The 16,240-nt window shown below is 44.4% G+C and overlaps 1 protein-coding gene across 5 annotated transcripts in view; it reads right to left on the reverse strand.

Annotated features, from left to right (window-relative positions):
* The window catches only part of ERBB4 (erb-b2 receptor tyrosine kinase 4), an 818,250-nt gene that overhangs the window by 141,799 nt on the left and 660,211 nt on the right, over positions 1-16,240 (reverse strand). For all 5 annotated transcript variants that reach the window (XM_060282309.1, XM_060282298.1, XM_060282293.1 and 2 more), the window contains exons 17-19: positions 12,730-12,862; positions 8,358-8,480; positions 7,869-7,967 (exon numbers count right to left, since the gene is read on the reverse strand). In XM_060282309.1, coding sequence (XP_060138292.1) covers positions 7,869-7,967; positions 8,358-8,480; positions 12,730-12,862 — 355 coding nt within the window. The remainder of the gene's footprint in view (positions 1-7,868; positions 7,968-8,357; positions 8,481-12,729; positions 12,863-16,240) is intronic.

Below are 16,240 nucleotides of genomic sequence, written 5' to 3' on the forward strand. Positions count from 1 at the left end.
ACCATGGCGCTGGGAAGCGGAGTTTGAGGAACCAGAGGATGAGGTATGGGTGTCACCGAGATCCACCCAGTCAGAGGAAGGAGCAGATTGGCAGAACATTTTTACCCCCACCAGCTCTGACGCCACAGACTTTTTGGGATTCCCGTCCTCCCAGGCGGAAGGGGGGGCTTGCAGGACTGGGGGGAGGTGTTCACACCAACGGGCTCGGAAAGCACTGAGTTCTTAGGCTTCCAGTCGTCACCGACACCTGGGGGGGACCTGGGGAGGGGTGAAGGAGAGCTTGGGAGGGGGGTGGATGTGAGGGACAGGGGATATCGCGAAGTCCCTCCCCTCCTGAGTTCAAGCCAATCCCCGAGCACAGGGGAAAGCAGAGAGAGTTCCGATTCCAGTGGGGAAGCAGGAAGTCGTGTCCGAGGCTCAGGCAAGGTAGAGGAGCCAGGGTCCCAGGTGGGACAGGAAGGGGCGAATAAGGGCGGGAGACCCATCCCCCCAACTCCGGAATTACGCAGAAAGAGGAGGGGAAAGAGGATGGGGCTGCCAAAGCTTTTGTGTTGGAGAAAGACGCGCCAAAAGCCATTAGGAGGTTCTGAAACCGACTGACCACATCACTCCGTGTAAATAGCAATGACTTCAGCACTGTAAATACGCAGCACCAATAAAAGAATAAAATGCAGAGCTGGGTAGCGTCGTTACTCTGAAGTAGTCCGCTCCGGCCACTGTGACACTTGTTATTTTGTATTATATTTACTGTTTTTAATTAGGTTTTTGTAATTTTGGATTATGCGGAATGCTTTATCGGAGTGGATGTAGCAACCGAGTAATTTCGTTGTTCCCGCAAGGGGACAATGACAATAAAGATATCTTATCTAAAATGCCCAGGGATCTTTGTTTGAGTTTCCTTGGGTGGGAGGTTGTTGTCTTCCACGTATCAGATATGTATAAATGTGAGAGTCTTGATTCCACCCTTACGAACAACTTTGCTTTAAAAGCCTGTGCTTTTTAGCTTCCTTTCTTACCGGTTTTTGTTGAGCCAATTGGGAGCAGTGACCACAGTGCTATTAAATAAATAAATAAATATGTCAATGGCCAATTGTAACCACCACCACCACCCAACATGGTGTCTTGGGCTAAGCAAGTCAGAACGATGCAGGTGGATGGTCTGCCAAGGACCCAGGGGAGGGCTGGATGGGGAGGTCTCTGCAGGAATTGGGGCAGCCTGATAGTGAGGGTCCCGGAGGCAGTAATGCAGCAGGGCTCCCCCTGAGGACACCGTGGCTTGGCCCTCCCTCCTAGCGCAGCCGCTGCTCCCCACCCTCTGCTACATTATAGAGAACTAGTATCTTGAAGCCCGTTAAATTAACGGGTGCCAGAACATGTGAATCCCCCCGCCCATTCCCGCTCTCTCTCTCTCCCCCTCTCGTTTTCTCCACCCACACGTGCCGGGACTCTCCTGGGCTGCCACCGTTGCTGCTCCTCTGTCGCTCCGCCTCCTCCTCCTCCGCTGCCGCGGTCCATGCCTATGCAGGGGAGGGGGGAAGGTAAGGGCGGCCAGGGCCCTCTTTCCTTCCTGCCCTCCCCCTGGGCTCGAGCCCCCTCCTTGTCCGCCGCCTCCACCTCAGGACCACGCCTAGGCCCTGCCACTCCAGCGGCTGCTCCCACCGACGCTCTCCGTCGTTCGCCCCCCCGGCGGCGGCCGCCGCAGCGCTACGTGGCTGCCGCCGTAGCCAACCAAAGTCAGTCAGACACTCAGCCTCGGTAGGCAGGGGGGGGGGGAGAGCGGCGTGTGTGTGCGCGACACCCGCTTGCTGCTGGTCACTGGGGGAGCGTAGGGGGGAGGAGGAAAGCAGCCTCCTCCTCCTCGTGCTTTAGCGGCCGGGAGCGGCGGTTGGCGACCGCAGGGAAACGGGAGGCAGAGGGGTGGGGGTGGGGAGAGTGCGTGCGTGTGTCCGTCCAGTCTCTGCGTCCAATCCCTGTGTCCGTGGGGCACATGTGCAGTAGCGCAAACTCAGGGACACAGGGACTGGACGCAGAGACACTTGGACTTTATTATATAGGATGACTGTGAAACATTGCTAGCCTTATCATCCATGAATTTTCTTAATTCACTTTTAATGCCATCTAAATTTGCAACCATCACTGTATCTTGTGGTAGCCAATTCCAAAGTTTACCTATGCTCTGGACCAGGCATCCCCAAACTGCGGCCCTCCAGATGTTTTGGCCTACAACTCCCGTGATCCCTAGCTAACAGGACCAGTGGTCAGGGATGGTGGGAATTGTAGTCCAAAACATCTGGAGGGCCGAAGTTTGGGGATGCCTGCTTTGGACGATGAAATACTCTCTTCTTTTGTCTGTCTAAAATATAGTTAAAGCAGAAAAGAGTACACTGCCTTGAACATTTCGTTGTCTTCCTGCAAAATATCTAAAAGCAGGTAACTTTCACTAGTAACCAGGTTTCTGGTTTTCTAGAGGCTGATTGCTCCGAGGCATTGCTACATCACATCTTTAGCTCGTAGGAACATCCTCAAGCCTAGCATCTCCAGAAAGGACAAAAATTTCCATTGCACTGACAGCAACCTTCTCTGCCTGGAAGTCACAACTGTATCAACAACCTGGGGGTAATCTGCAAACTGAACTCCCAAGGTAAGTAACTGATCCTGTAAGAGACCCATATGGCCCTAGGTTTACCCTAGGGTTGGAGATTAAACCGACCAAACAGAATCATTCCTTCCAGTTGCAAAATGAGGTCCTCATTCTTTATGGACCCCCCCCCCCGAAACTGTTCAAGATGAGGCCAACATGTCCCTAGCAGAAATTACGGTAGTTGTTTCACAGTGGAGAAGCCACTCTGGAAAAGCCTCTATTCACTGGCTAATCTTGTCAACATAGTGGGCAGTCTTATTGAAACTTCTGCTTATTGATCACAGAGTTCTAACCATCATGGTCTTAAATGCCTTACAAAATAAAACATGTCTGTTCTTTTTCTGTACTTGGGGGTGGGGAGAAATCTGATGCTTGCATTCATCAAGCAAGCCAAGCCTAGTTTTCTCTCTTTCCCCTCTGCAATCACTTTATCCATCAAACCCCCTTTGAGCTAACTTAATTTATTTCTTGCATGCTTGGCAGGAGTGGCAGCTGCAAGAGCACTGGTCAGTATTATTTATTATCTTTATGCATCACTAAACAAAACACTCTCCTTGGACATGAAAAGCTATTTCTAGGGATATTGGTGAGCCACAATACGTCTGGAGGAAGTCAAGAATCCCCTCGATCTTAATTATAAAACCATAAAAGAGACCAACTCCCTTTGCAGGCTCTCTTACCAGGAAACAAATGAGAATGGGAAATTTATTTCAAATCATAAATCCAAAAACCTTCCGTTTAATTTTTCCCAAGCTAACTTTCTCACCTAGCTAAGCAGCAGGGCCTTCTATTATTAGCTCCTGGCCCAATATTGGCTGACAAGCATCAGTCAAGCTGTCTTCACCTCAATGAGCTTGGGGACTCCCAAGGAACTCTACATATACAGACTTCTGCTTGCAACCCCTAATTATTTTCGAAGAGATAATGAAACATTTAAGTGCACAGAGGTTAGATTAAACTTGTAAGTGGATCAAAACCCTGGATAAAATTACAGCTTGTGCAACATCGCCTTTTAGAAATGCAAGACTGTTTCTTTTCTTTTTGCCTGATGAGATGTGTCAGACTTCATTGATTTCCTTCTCTACTAGTATCCTGGATAGTTTATTTTACTTTCTAATCAGGAGTGCACTCCATGGCATGTAGGATATCTCTGCTTTGATGATAAGCCATCGGCTTTTGGCAACAGCCTCGTGGCTAGTTAGAAATTCATGACATCTCAAGTCAATTGACTTACAATGTATTAGGAGAAAGGAGGAGGGCTGGGAGACTTCATAGAACACAGAAATTAATGTGTTGTTTTTTTAAAAAGTTTCCACCCAGCCAATTGGTGGGTCTCTTAGTACCTGCCTTTTCTTTCACAGACACAACACTATGATGCTTTATACCTTGATGTTTGTAAGGTGAATGACATTCACATTCCACCCACTGCCTCCCAAGTCTCCAAGTTTTTTAAATTTTTTAGAAAAGCAATGACAAACCTTAAAAAAGCAGAGACATCAGCTTGCCGACGAAGGTCCGTATAGTTAAAGTTATGGTTTTCCCAGTAGTGATGTATGGAAGTGAGAGCTGGACCATAAAGAAGGCTGGACCATAAAGACTCCCAGGAAAAGACCCTGATATTGGGAAAGATGGAGGCACAAGGAGAAGGGGACAACAGATGACGAGATGGTTGGACAGTGTTCTCGAAGCTACCAACATGAGTCTGACCAAACTGTGGGAGGCAGTGGAAGACAGGAGTGCCTGGCGTCCATGGGGTCACGAAGAGTCGGACACGACTAAACGACTAAACAACAACAACATCTGCATCACCCATCATGGAGGCTATAAACCAAAGCAACCTCAAGGGCATGAACTGCAAGGGTAAAAAGATTGCTCCATTATACAGTATAACAGATACAAAGCCATGGATGTTCAGCTAGCAAAGTTGCAGACACTCACAATTTGAGGTCAATGCTTTAAGGGCACTCCCCAATTTTAAACTATAATTTCCTGACATTGGTTTTTCTCCCTTTCTCATTATTTCACTAAACAATCATATAACCAACAAAGGTTAGCCAAACTAGTTAAGCAAAGCATATTGCAACAGATCTCACCTCCTTTCTAAATCTGCATTCGTAAAACAGTTCCTGTGGAAGACAATTGCAGAGCAGAAGTATGTTGCAAACACTGGACCAGCTTCAACTAATAAGCTGTGCTAGCAAGAGCCAGTGTTGCAAGTCCCCCTTGCATTATGGGGCTCCCCTCTCTCCCCCCCATGCCCCCAATCATCTCTGGGGTGATGGTAGAAGCCCCAGGACAACATAAAGGAGAAGGAAAGAGGAGATCATTCCACCAGGAACACAGAAATGCTTGCATTGATGGGTAATCTGCTGAGTGCTACTCTGAATTCCACCTGCTTTGTTTTGCTCTGGTAACCTAAATCTTTGCTGAGTTCTTTATAAAACTTCAGTTGCATTGAAAAAGGACTTTTTCTAAAACTGAGGTGCTAGATAGCTAAGTTCTAAGGTATTCAGGTGAAGCCTTTCAGGTGAAGTCAACCACAGAATTTACAACCTTAGAGGAATGATGCAATCTTACTAATAATGGCAATATGATGCAATTGTGCATTGAAGAATATAAGTAAGCTGAATGAAGGCAAGCCTTTACAGCAGTTGCTCTAGTTTTAATTTAACCGTGAACCAAATTATGGACTTTTTGGGTGGCTTTAGCTATCTGTTACAAGAGATCTTTGTAAAAAAGAAAGAAAGAACGGGACACAAAGGAAAGATGAGGACTGAAATTAGATTTTGAGTTAGACATATGAGAAATAGTATTTGCTGTGTTAGGGGGAAAAGGTACCATTCAAACATAGGGATTTTTCTCTCTCTACTGAATTCAATGTCCCCTGTTGAGAGAAATATAGGAGGGGGCTGCCCACATCATGTACTAGCATGATGCATTATGTCATTATAGTCATTATGGATACATTAGAAAGTTTTCAAGGGTACTGAAATGACAGCCCAGTTGCCAAATTGCCACGGCCTATTCTCCTTTAGCCGTACAGCATTTAAAAGGGGCCCAACTGGTCACAAAGCACTCCTTGGTTTCATTTTCTTTCTGCCACCATTAAAAGATTAAACAAAAAGCAATGGCTCCTACGGCTAATCCCTTTGTCTTCTGCAGAATAACAGGAATTCACTCTTGCATGTCTTTTCTGTTGTCGCTCTAATGGGCTAAAGTAAAATAGACATCTGTGCATACGAATCAGAATAAAACATTTGCCACAACACATGTTGCTTACTCATTCCACTTGTCAAAGAGAAATGTCATCTTAACAGTTGCAAGGGTAAAGTTCTAGAGTTTGTATCACAGAGCTGAGAAAGGTTAAGAAAAGGGCAACCAAAATGATCAAGGAGATTGAGCAAAAATCCCCTGCCAAGAAAGATCCAGGTGTTTTATTGTGATCTACAGGTCTGCAAGATATTCTGGGTTGTCTCCCCCCCCCCCCCCCCGGTAACCTGAAATCCACCAATCAGCATCAAATGCAAACTAGTGGAAGGCAGAGACAGATGCAAAATGGTGGCGCCAATTACCTCCTGCAACCACCAGGCCATACACTATGATGAACTGCATATACAAGTGCAAATCCACATGTGTGTTACTACAGATCAGAGGTTGCAACACAAAACTCTCAAAGCACACAAAGCCAGCCACAGCATCTTAAAAAGCAGAGACATCACCTTGCCTACAAAGGTCCGTATAGTTAAAGCTATGGTTTTCCCAGTAGTGATGTGTGGAAGTGAGAGCTGGACCATAAAGAAGGCTGATCGCCGAAGAATTGATGCTTTTGAATTATGGTGCTGGAGGAGACTCTTGAGAGTCCCATGGACTGCAAGAAGATCAAACCTCTCCATTCTTAAGGAAATCAGCCCTGAGTGCTCACTGGAAGGACAGATCCTGAAGCTGAGGCTCCAATACTTTGGCCACCTCAGGAGAAGAGAAGACTCCCTGGAAAAGACCCTGATGTTGGGAAAGATTGAGGGCACTAGGAGAAGGGGACAACAGAGGACGAGATGGTTGGACAGTGTTCTCGAAGCTACGAACATGAGTCTGACCAAACTGCGGGAGGCAGTGGAAGAGAGGAGTGCCTGGCGTGCTCTGGTCCATGGGGTCACGAAGAGTCGGACACGACTAAACGACTAAACACCAACAAAGCCACAGCAGAGAACAAGTTATTGCTGATTCCCTTCAAAAACAGCATTCAGGGACAAAGCATCAACTCTTTCCAGTCATGCTGGGATGCAGACTACCCTATCCCACCCCAAATCAAATCTGAATCATGAAAGATTTTTTTTAAAAAATAATTATTTTTATTAAGGATTTTCTTGGGTTACAATTTTTTACCAGATGATATTCAATCTACCCATGTCCTCACTTGTGTGGAAGGCATCCCTGTTTCAGGATTGTATCCCCCTGTCTACTCCCAAGACATCATAACTCCCTTCCAGCTGCCATCACAGAACTTGAGAAATATTGCACCAAACAAATAATTCTATCTCAAGTAGTCAATAAAATTTGAAGAACACCCCCCCCCCAGGTATAAATGTCATTTTCTCAAGTGATTTGCTTTTAAACGCTGTCCCTACCACAATCCCCTAAAGCAAACATTCTTGTCCCACAAAAGCCAGCTCACAAAATAGGTACGTGGCCCATCCACTCCCAATACACAATAGTCCTGAGGAATATGGTATTATAGATGGTGTGGACTGCTGTACGCCTGCTGCAGTTCACGCTGAGAACAGGCATAAGGCAGACCGAGATCTACTGGTAGATCTCCAGGTGATTAGCAAAGGGTTAGCACAATTCCCAATAGATTAAGAGTAACAGATCCCATTCCTCGTCTAAACCCAATACAGGGATTAATCCCCCAGCCCACAGATCCCCATATGTAGTAGCAGCCTGACTGTGTGTAGGGTTCTTTGTTGCTCATTTGTGCAACACACACTTGGCACTGTGTTGTTTCAGAGTGATAAAGCAACAAAGTGGGCCAGAGTTCAGTGAGCTTGAGGAACACTGAGTTGGTACCATATTTAGGTGGACACTCGATGCCTACTGAGTGCAGAGAGTTTGGCCACCAAATCCATGAAGAAAGAGTGTGTTAACTGGAAGAAGTAGTTGCCATTGTGAAGGTAAACCACAAATAATATGTGTGAACATGCATCACTGGAACAGGGTATCCATTACTTACATCCATGAACTCCACATTGGCTTTGGGGCCAGTTGTCTCATTCAGGATTTTAATGGCCACAGGAATCTTCACACTCTCTCCCTCAGGAACCCAAACGCCCTAAGATGTTGAAAAAGTGAAGAAAACTGTAACTCCAAATTAGCTACTTACAAAGTATTTTTTTCAAAAAGAAATCAACTGAACCTTGTTATTTGCCACACGCCTAAGTTGGTCTCAGTACTTTGAGGTAAGTGATCCTTTGAGTCCAATTTACATTTTCTAACTGAAATACCTTGCAGAATACTGAGCAGTCCAATTCTGAGAACTGAATACAGCAGTTGAACACAGGAGCTGGGCACTGAGTTCTACGTTGCATAAGTATAATCGAAAGGCACTGTATCTTCATATTTCAGGAACCCCTTGAACACACCACTATCCTGTTGCCCAGATAGGCTGAAGGTTTCACCAGAGACACATAGTAGATGAACTAAGTCTATCAAAGGCACATACCTTATACACAGTCCCAAAGGCCCCAGATCCAAGGACTTTGACACGTTTCAGCTCTGTTTCTTTCAGAATGCGAAGCTGTGCTTGGTTGGGGGCTGTGCCACTAGGGGTTAAGGGTTCCACCAGCTGCAAAATAAAATTGGTGTTTAGTGAATGCTGGATACAAAAGTGGGGGAAAGTGTAAAGTGACAAGTCCCTATGCCAATTGCAACGGTTTGTTCCTTAAAATAAAGTTTCCATTGTAATTTTTAATTATTTAACATAATAGATTTCGCTCTAAATTGTAAATAAAACCTTTAAGTGGTTTCCAAAGGCTTAGGCCATCTCAGGCTGCAGCAGACCCACTGGTTTGGAAGAACTCTGCATTCTCAAACTTAAATGCAATCTCAGGTGTCACTTGATGTTTATGGCTGAGTATATGTTTCTACCAAAATACCAATCATGACAGATTACATAAAATATTGTTTTAAACACGGTATGTCAATCCATCAAATAAACCGTAGGTTCCCATTCCAACTTGGTGTTATCCTGATACTTATCTCTGCAAAGATTACAAGAGATTGTGTTTATTAAGACTGCTCAAATGAATAAGCATTTCAATGTACAGGTAAGATTAAGGCCTTGGAAACATTTAGATATCTAAGTACTCTGCCCAGAATGCTCTAAGAAATTTAGCTAGTTTCTTTCTTTTCATCACCATCTAGTAAGTGGTAAGGGTTGTCCTCATCCATAGAGAAATGGTAGGTGAAACACGGTATTTGCCAGTATGACATCAAGTGCTATTCAAAATGTTATGTTCCGGATACCGTATGTGTATATATATGTATATATGTATATATGTATATATGTATATATGTATATATATAACCACACATACCCCACCTTTCAGTCTTAAAAAATGCCCCTAAGGAAGCTTCAAATTATAATTGTAATTACTCAAAGAAAACAATGAAAAACCAATAGCAACCGCCATCAACCTGGACCCCTCCAGATGTTTTGGGCTACAACTTTCATCAGCACCTGGGGCTGGCTATAGTCCAAAACGTCTGGAGACCATGAAGTTGGCAAAGGTGCCCAAGAACATAAACAGAAAGCCATTATAAAAAGTCAGCACCTTAATATTTAATTGATCCACCACCCTTTAGTCTGTTTTAAAGATTAATGTTCACTCCAAGCTTTTTCTCAAAAGAAAGGGGATTATGGGGGAGGTTGCATTATTTTTCACAATTACATGGTGCTGGAGACCCTTAATTAAATGCACACGCCCCCACAAATGCTGTTCCATGTGCTATGAGTTGTAATCCAACAAACCATGTGAATGGAATTCAGTCAGAAGATTGTCAGTTGATTAGAACTATACAGTGCACTTTTGATTGGGAATATATATTTCTGTAAAAATAAATGGGAAAAGACTAGCCTCTAAACCCTGACAAATAGCCTGTCTTCTTTCAGGATAAGGAAAAATAATTAAGGGCTACTCTTGCTCAAATTGGGTTGAAACCACTGCAGTGTTTCAAAGTGTCTGTTTGCAAGGCTAAGTGCTCTGTGCATTGCTATTTGAGCACCATTATCATGCCTCTGTGAACATTGTGGACTACTTAATTAGTTGTATATAGACTACGCTACGCAGGCAAAAATTATCGGGAACTGGGAATTACTTTATTAATCTAGAACAAAAACAAATAGCAAAGAACAAAGCCATAGACATAAGCCTGACACCATAATTTTTACACTCTGCTTCCCTTAATTAACTTTCAAGCAGCCAGATGTATGCCAAACACTAAAAATAGGTGTAAGGGAAAGGAAGTTAAACGTTATATGTACAAATTCTGATTAAAAATATAGTAGTTACAGTATCCAAATATACTCATACTCATCTAATTAATTATTTTTTGCAATCATACTAAGTACATATAAATATGTTTAAAAGAACTAGTTAAATATTGGCCATCTTATAGATTGGATACTTAAGATGTGCTACCATCTGACGACGTCTCCAGATTTTGAAATTACGATGCCGCAATATTATGCCCACTTACCTGGGTTGGGGCTAAGTCCCATTGGACTCCGGTCTACTGGAAGCAATGTAAAGCCATCATAACTAGAAGTCATTGGCAGTTTTAGCCTCCATAAAGTTACCTGATTCCCCCCCCCCCATTCCTTTCCTTTTTTTTTTTGATGAAAGGAAATCTGTCCCCTTATTTCTTTACATCCCTGTTTACAGAAGTGTACCTTTCAAAAGCCTCTGATTTTAACAACAAAAAACGCTTCAAGTTGCCTCTTATGTCCCTCATCACACTTGTATTCAGTGCAGTTTTTTTCTAGAAAAATAAGTGCTGAAACTCACCACGAATGCCTCCCTCGTTCTCTTAAAATGGCAATGGTGCCCACCTGAGAGGTGCCATAACTGAGTTTCAGTGAGTTCCGGCTGAAAAAAGCCCTGCTTGTACTATTGTATTATTCAGCAAGATTTTTTTAATAATGTTAACTGCAAGACAATGCAGTGTGCAACCAGTGCTAGCTGTCACAGCTGTGCTGCCTGGGGTACCTGGAGCTGGTTGTGGTGCAAAATATCTAGAAGGCACCAGGTTGGCAAAAGTTGTTTGATAATGACTTCCAAGTATTTTATCCAGTTAATTTTCACTGTGCCCAAACTAATCCCATTTTCAGGCATCAAAATTTGACTCAAAATATTTCTCTCTGTGTGCACAGATAACTATAATAGATCAGATCATATCATCCATTCTCCTTATATTGTATAATCAGTTGCACAGTGGAGAAAATCTGAAGCTTTAGCTCAATCTAGGATGTTGCAAAATGATCGCTGCATCATTAGTATTTCCTACAACACTTGCCTCGTGCAGCAAAGCAAGCTGAGAAAACGGCCCTTAAGGCAAGAGCAGCAGAGCCAAAATACCTTGCTCAGCTGGCAGACGGCCTCTAGAAATCAGATGCCAAATGTTAAAGGCTTGAGAGTTTGGCACTATAACCAAACTGAGTGCTTCTAGGGTTACAGAGGAAGATTAAACATAGAGGGATATTCTCTCCTATTCATTCAAAATAACACATAGGGCATCCTTAAAGCCATTTCAAAATTAGAATGCTTAAGCCAAACAATATGATTTCTTTAAAAATAATATGATTTCTTTAAACATAAAAGGCAAGGCCAGTTTCTTCTGAACTGGTTACTTATGGCATGGCTATAAGCCAGTCAAATCAAGGGTGGATCAATTAATTTTAAGAGAGAGAAAACAACAGAATTACAACTTCATCAAGGAATTTGCTTTAGACAGCTATGAAATTAAAGCTGTCTTCATCTAAGGCTAACACAACTGAGAAGAAATAGATTTCCGTTCCAGTTGTAACTGCAAAGTAAAGCTGGATTTCTAAAGGTCAAGCAGTTCAGATAAAGCAGGATCAAATCATGTTGACAGTCTTTTGTTCATATACAGCATAGACCTGTACACTCTGAAAAACTTGCTAAACGGCTCAAAACAGCCAACTGCATGTTTTGAGCTTGGACTGAAACAAGCAGTTTCTAAGCAAGAGCAATGCATCTTGGGAGCCTGCACACATTAAATGTCAGGGGGCCTTAGGAAGAAAACTTATTCACAGCCCATCATTAAAAAATGAAGCTTTCAGATAACTTCAGTAACCTCTTCCCCAGCTCCTACCAACTAGGGTTGGCAATCTGCACTTTCAAGGGTTGCATAAAACATGTATTCATCATTCATGCAACTTTTTCCATCACAGAGCTGCAGTGACAAGACAAGCAGCAGCTGGCAACATTTTTTCATACTCTCATGCAGTGGACAAACATATGGAGTCAATTTCCCCCCAAATTAAATTTATCTGGTCTTCTTCAGCTTCACAATCCTGAAATTTTGATATGAGCACTCTTGATTGCAACCCATTTCAAGACCTATCGTCATGGATACTCAATGATACCAGTCCTCAAAAATAATTATGTTTTTGTGGAAAATGGGTAAGGATAATACATGGTTTAATCTCAAACTAATTTAAGGTAGTGGGGGAGAAACTCATGCTGGGGGAAAGGGCATTCAGGGACTCAGTACTAACTGGGGGCAAAATTTGAAGAGGGTCCCAAGTGTTTAGGTAAAATTGGAGACAGGTTTTCATTAAAAGTTCAGCAAGCTGTTTGGGACAATTGTGGGGGGAATACACCCACACCCCCACACACTAATTCTACATAGTCAACATAATGGGTACCCCATTATCAGTAGAGAAATTTGGATGGGAAGAATTTCATGAACAACTCTTTATAGGAGAATAAAAAACAATTTAGACAAAGCTGGACAGAAATGTCTTTGTATGTATCTAGTGCTTCTTTGCAGAAGAAAGAAAAGCTCTTCACCTCAGTCTCCAAGAACCTTCGCAAAGCCCTCTTTTTTTTGATGCTCTTGCGCCTCACATAAACTGCAAACGTCAAGCCGAGAATGACGATGATGAAGAGCCCTCCAATCACTCCGGCAGCTATCAGGGGCGTTCTGTGAATCAGGAGCCAACAGTTAACTGTGGGTCACAGGAACGAGTTTGCGTGCATGCTTACAAATTAAATTTTGTGAAGTGTAAGGATTTGTGAAGTTAGTATTGCAACATTTCAAATCACACAAAAACACAGTACGATTTGTGACAAAGTTTTTTTCTTTATCACATTCTGTTCTGTTGTTTGTTTTTTAAGCAGGCCATCATGCATGTTTTGATGGGGAAGGAGGGTGCTGTGTAGAGAGGAGGCAGACAATCACCATGTTTTGATGACAAATGAAAACACTGAATGGAGAAACAAAGATTCACAGTGAGTGGCTCCTCTCTGACATTAAATGCCAATGAGAGATGCTCCACAATACTTGCATGAAGAAACTGCTACCCTGGGTAGAACCATGGGCCAGGGCATTGCCAGAGGCCAGTCCACTGCTGCTTCTGCCACTGTGGCAGCAACAGCTATGGCATGCTCTTTGGAGGCTGGATCTGCCACCTCCTTGGCAGCCTGCCCCTAATTCCACCCCTACAGTTGCCGATCAGCGAACAGGAGGCACTGCAGGTCTCTCCACACTCCTAGGGAAGAAATGTCAGGGGCTGCCCTCTAGAGCAGGCACCCCCAAACTACGGCCCTCCAGATGTTTTGGCCTACAACTCCCATGATCCCTAGCTAACAGGACCAGTGGTCGGGGAAGATGACTGCTGTCCTTTTTCATTTTCAAAGGAATAGCAGTGGCTGCTTCTTTGTCCCAGAGTGCATTGACGACACTTGAGATCTTTTGCACTGGGCACAAACTTAATTAGCCTCTAGCCTTCTATATAGGTTGCTGGCTCTAGCATTTCCCTGACATAATATTCATCTGATGTTTGTTACAATCAATAGGTCATGTGCCTATTTGCACATGTGAAATGAACCTGAAAACACTAGAAAAAAAGTTTATACTGATTGCAGAAAAATGTATTTCTAAGGTGACTTTTCTTTACCTGTACAAGTGATAGAGGCCAGCAGTTGACCCATAACATATGCTCCTTCCAGTGTCACTAATAATGTTCAATGTCTTAAGATGCTGAGCAAAGTCTGTGTGGGATGAGTTAATTAGTCCAGACCTTCCCTGGTGCATTTTTTAAATAGCCATGTTGACCTTGGTGCATGAAAGGCCACAAAAAGTGACCTGACATTATGACATTTGTAAGCACAAACTATCATAGTCTCATTATCATGGTATAATGTGCTTCTAAGCTGAATAATCAGGCCTATACAAGTTAAGGACAAATACTTACCACTAACTTTTTAAATATACAGTACAGTAGTTTGATTCCTACCCAGTACTAAGGCCAACGTAAATATTACTATTTACACTGAGCAGACAGAGTGGTCTGAGGGTATCTGATGGAGACAAACATATTCAAGGTTGGCCATCCGGAGAAATTAAAACACACTTAAAACGTTATATTTGCAGCTGTATAGCTGAGTCGCTGGTTAGCATGATAAACAACCAGTTGCTCCTGAACCAAGGCCTATTCTAGACAGAGAGCAAGAGGCAAGTGAAGCCTTGCAGTTTGTAACAGGCTCTTATTCCAAGGACTAATAATTCCAATGCTCCTGTTGTTCCCACCTCACTCCTGCACAGGGAGGAGGAGGAGGAGGAGGAGTAGGAGGAGGAGGAGAAGGAGAAGAAGAAGAGGAGGAGGAGGAGGAGGAGGAGGAGGAGGAGGAGGAGTTTGGATTTGATATCCCGCTTTATCACTACCCAAAGGAGTCTCAAAGCGGCTCACAATCTCCTTTCCCTTCCTCCCCCACAACAAACACTCTGTGAAGTGAGTGGGGCTGAGAGACTTCCGAGAAGTGTGACTAGCCCAAGCCCAGCAGCTGCATGTGGAGGAGCGGAGACGCGAACCCAGTTCCCCAGATTACGAGTCTACCGCTCTTAACCACTACACCACACTGGCCAATTGGGTGTGGTATCCAGTTGGTACCAGGAAGTAGGAACAAAAGACATAATAAATCCAGGATACTGATCTACCAGGGGCAGTGGAAGCTAGTGGTCATGACAACATTTTGAGGTCCCAGTTATATATCTGGACTCCACAGTGCACAGGAAAAAATGATACTAGAACCCGTGACAGGAAACAGTGGCTAAAGGACACCTGTCACTTGGGTTTAATGAATCCCTATTTCTGCTATATTACGATACTAGAAATGGAAGGAGCTTAAATAAAGGGACCCATAGAAAGTAAAGGACAAAAGTCAACCAACCATCTTTCCATGACAGGCAAGGTCTTTGGGGGAGATAAAGAAGCCCATGTTGCAAATTTATCGCAAAGCCCATTGTGGGGCTTGAGGTATCTTCCCAGGGCCATCTCAAGCATGTCGGGGCACCCTGGCGCCATGGTGCGGAGATCGCTCCGGCGCCCCGCCCCGCCCCCCGTTTCTTGCCGCGGCTGGTGGGCTTCCGCGCAACACCCCCCTGCTGGCCCGGCGCCCGGCACCACCCAGCCTACCCCCTAGAGCCAGCCCTGTATCTTCAAATTGACTGACTTCCTCTGCTGCTGCCAACCACAGACACGCCTAAGGTCCTCTGTGACCACCTTGCCCATGTCTTCCTGTGATTCCTATAGGGTCCTTCCTTGGCATTGTGGACAAGGCAGCCCTAGAGTGCCTGCCTCAATTGGACTTTTGCAGCCATTTAACTGTTTAAACAGGTGCATTCCAGGACCAGCTCACGCTCAAGACCTCATTCGGAGGAAGGACTGTTCCTCAGACTACAGTGTAGGTGACCCAGCCCTTTAGGGACAGTGCCTCCACTTCCTGCAGCTGCAACGTGATGACAGCACTCCTAGAGCCCTAGGTCGGGAATAGCAGCTAGTTGGCTGCTGGTGGCAACTGCATCCACCACTACCACCATACCTGCCAAATTGCTGTCAGAGAAATAACGGACCGGCCGGAAATAGCAGACCAGAAGTAGCGCTGCCACCATTTTGGAACTGGGCAGAGCATGCTCAGAAGTGACTTTTGATGTTGCTTTGCCCAGTTCCAAAATGGCTGCCACGCCAGAAGTCGCACTGCAGCCATTTTGGAACTGGGCAGAGCAGCATCAAAAGCCGCTTCTGAGCATGCTCTGCCCAGTTCCAAAATGGTCGCCGCGCCAGAATAAACTGGGGAAAAACAAAAAAATCCATTTTTTCAGCTAGGAACAGCTGGAAAAACAGGGATTTCCTGGGGAAAACGGGAGACTTGGCAGCTATGACCACCACAGAAGCAACTAGCCAGCCAGTGGAAACAGTTGAAGTCTATTGCTAGAGCTAGGCAGATCTGCCCCAATATCCTGCCAGGACAGGGAATCACTCGGGGAAAAGAAAGCAGGTGCTCTGAGCTCTTTGGAGGA

This window comes from Zootoca vivipara, chromosome 1 (assembly GCF_963506605.1).
Source record: "Zootoca vivipara chromosome 1, rZooViv1.1, whole genome shotgun sequence".
Classification (NCBI taxonomy): domain Eukaryota; kingdom Metazoa; phylum Chordata; class Lepidosauria; order Squamata; family Lacertidae; genus Zootoca; species Zootoca vivipara.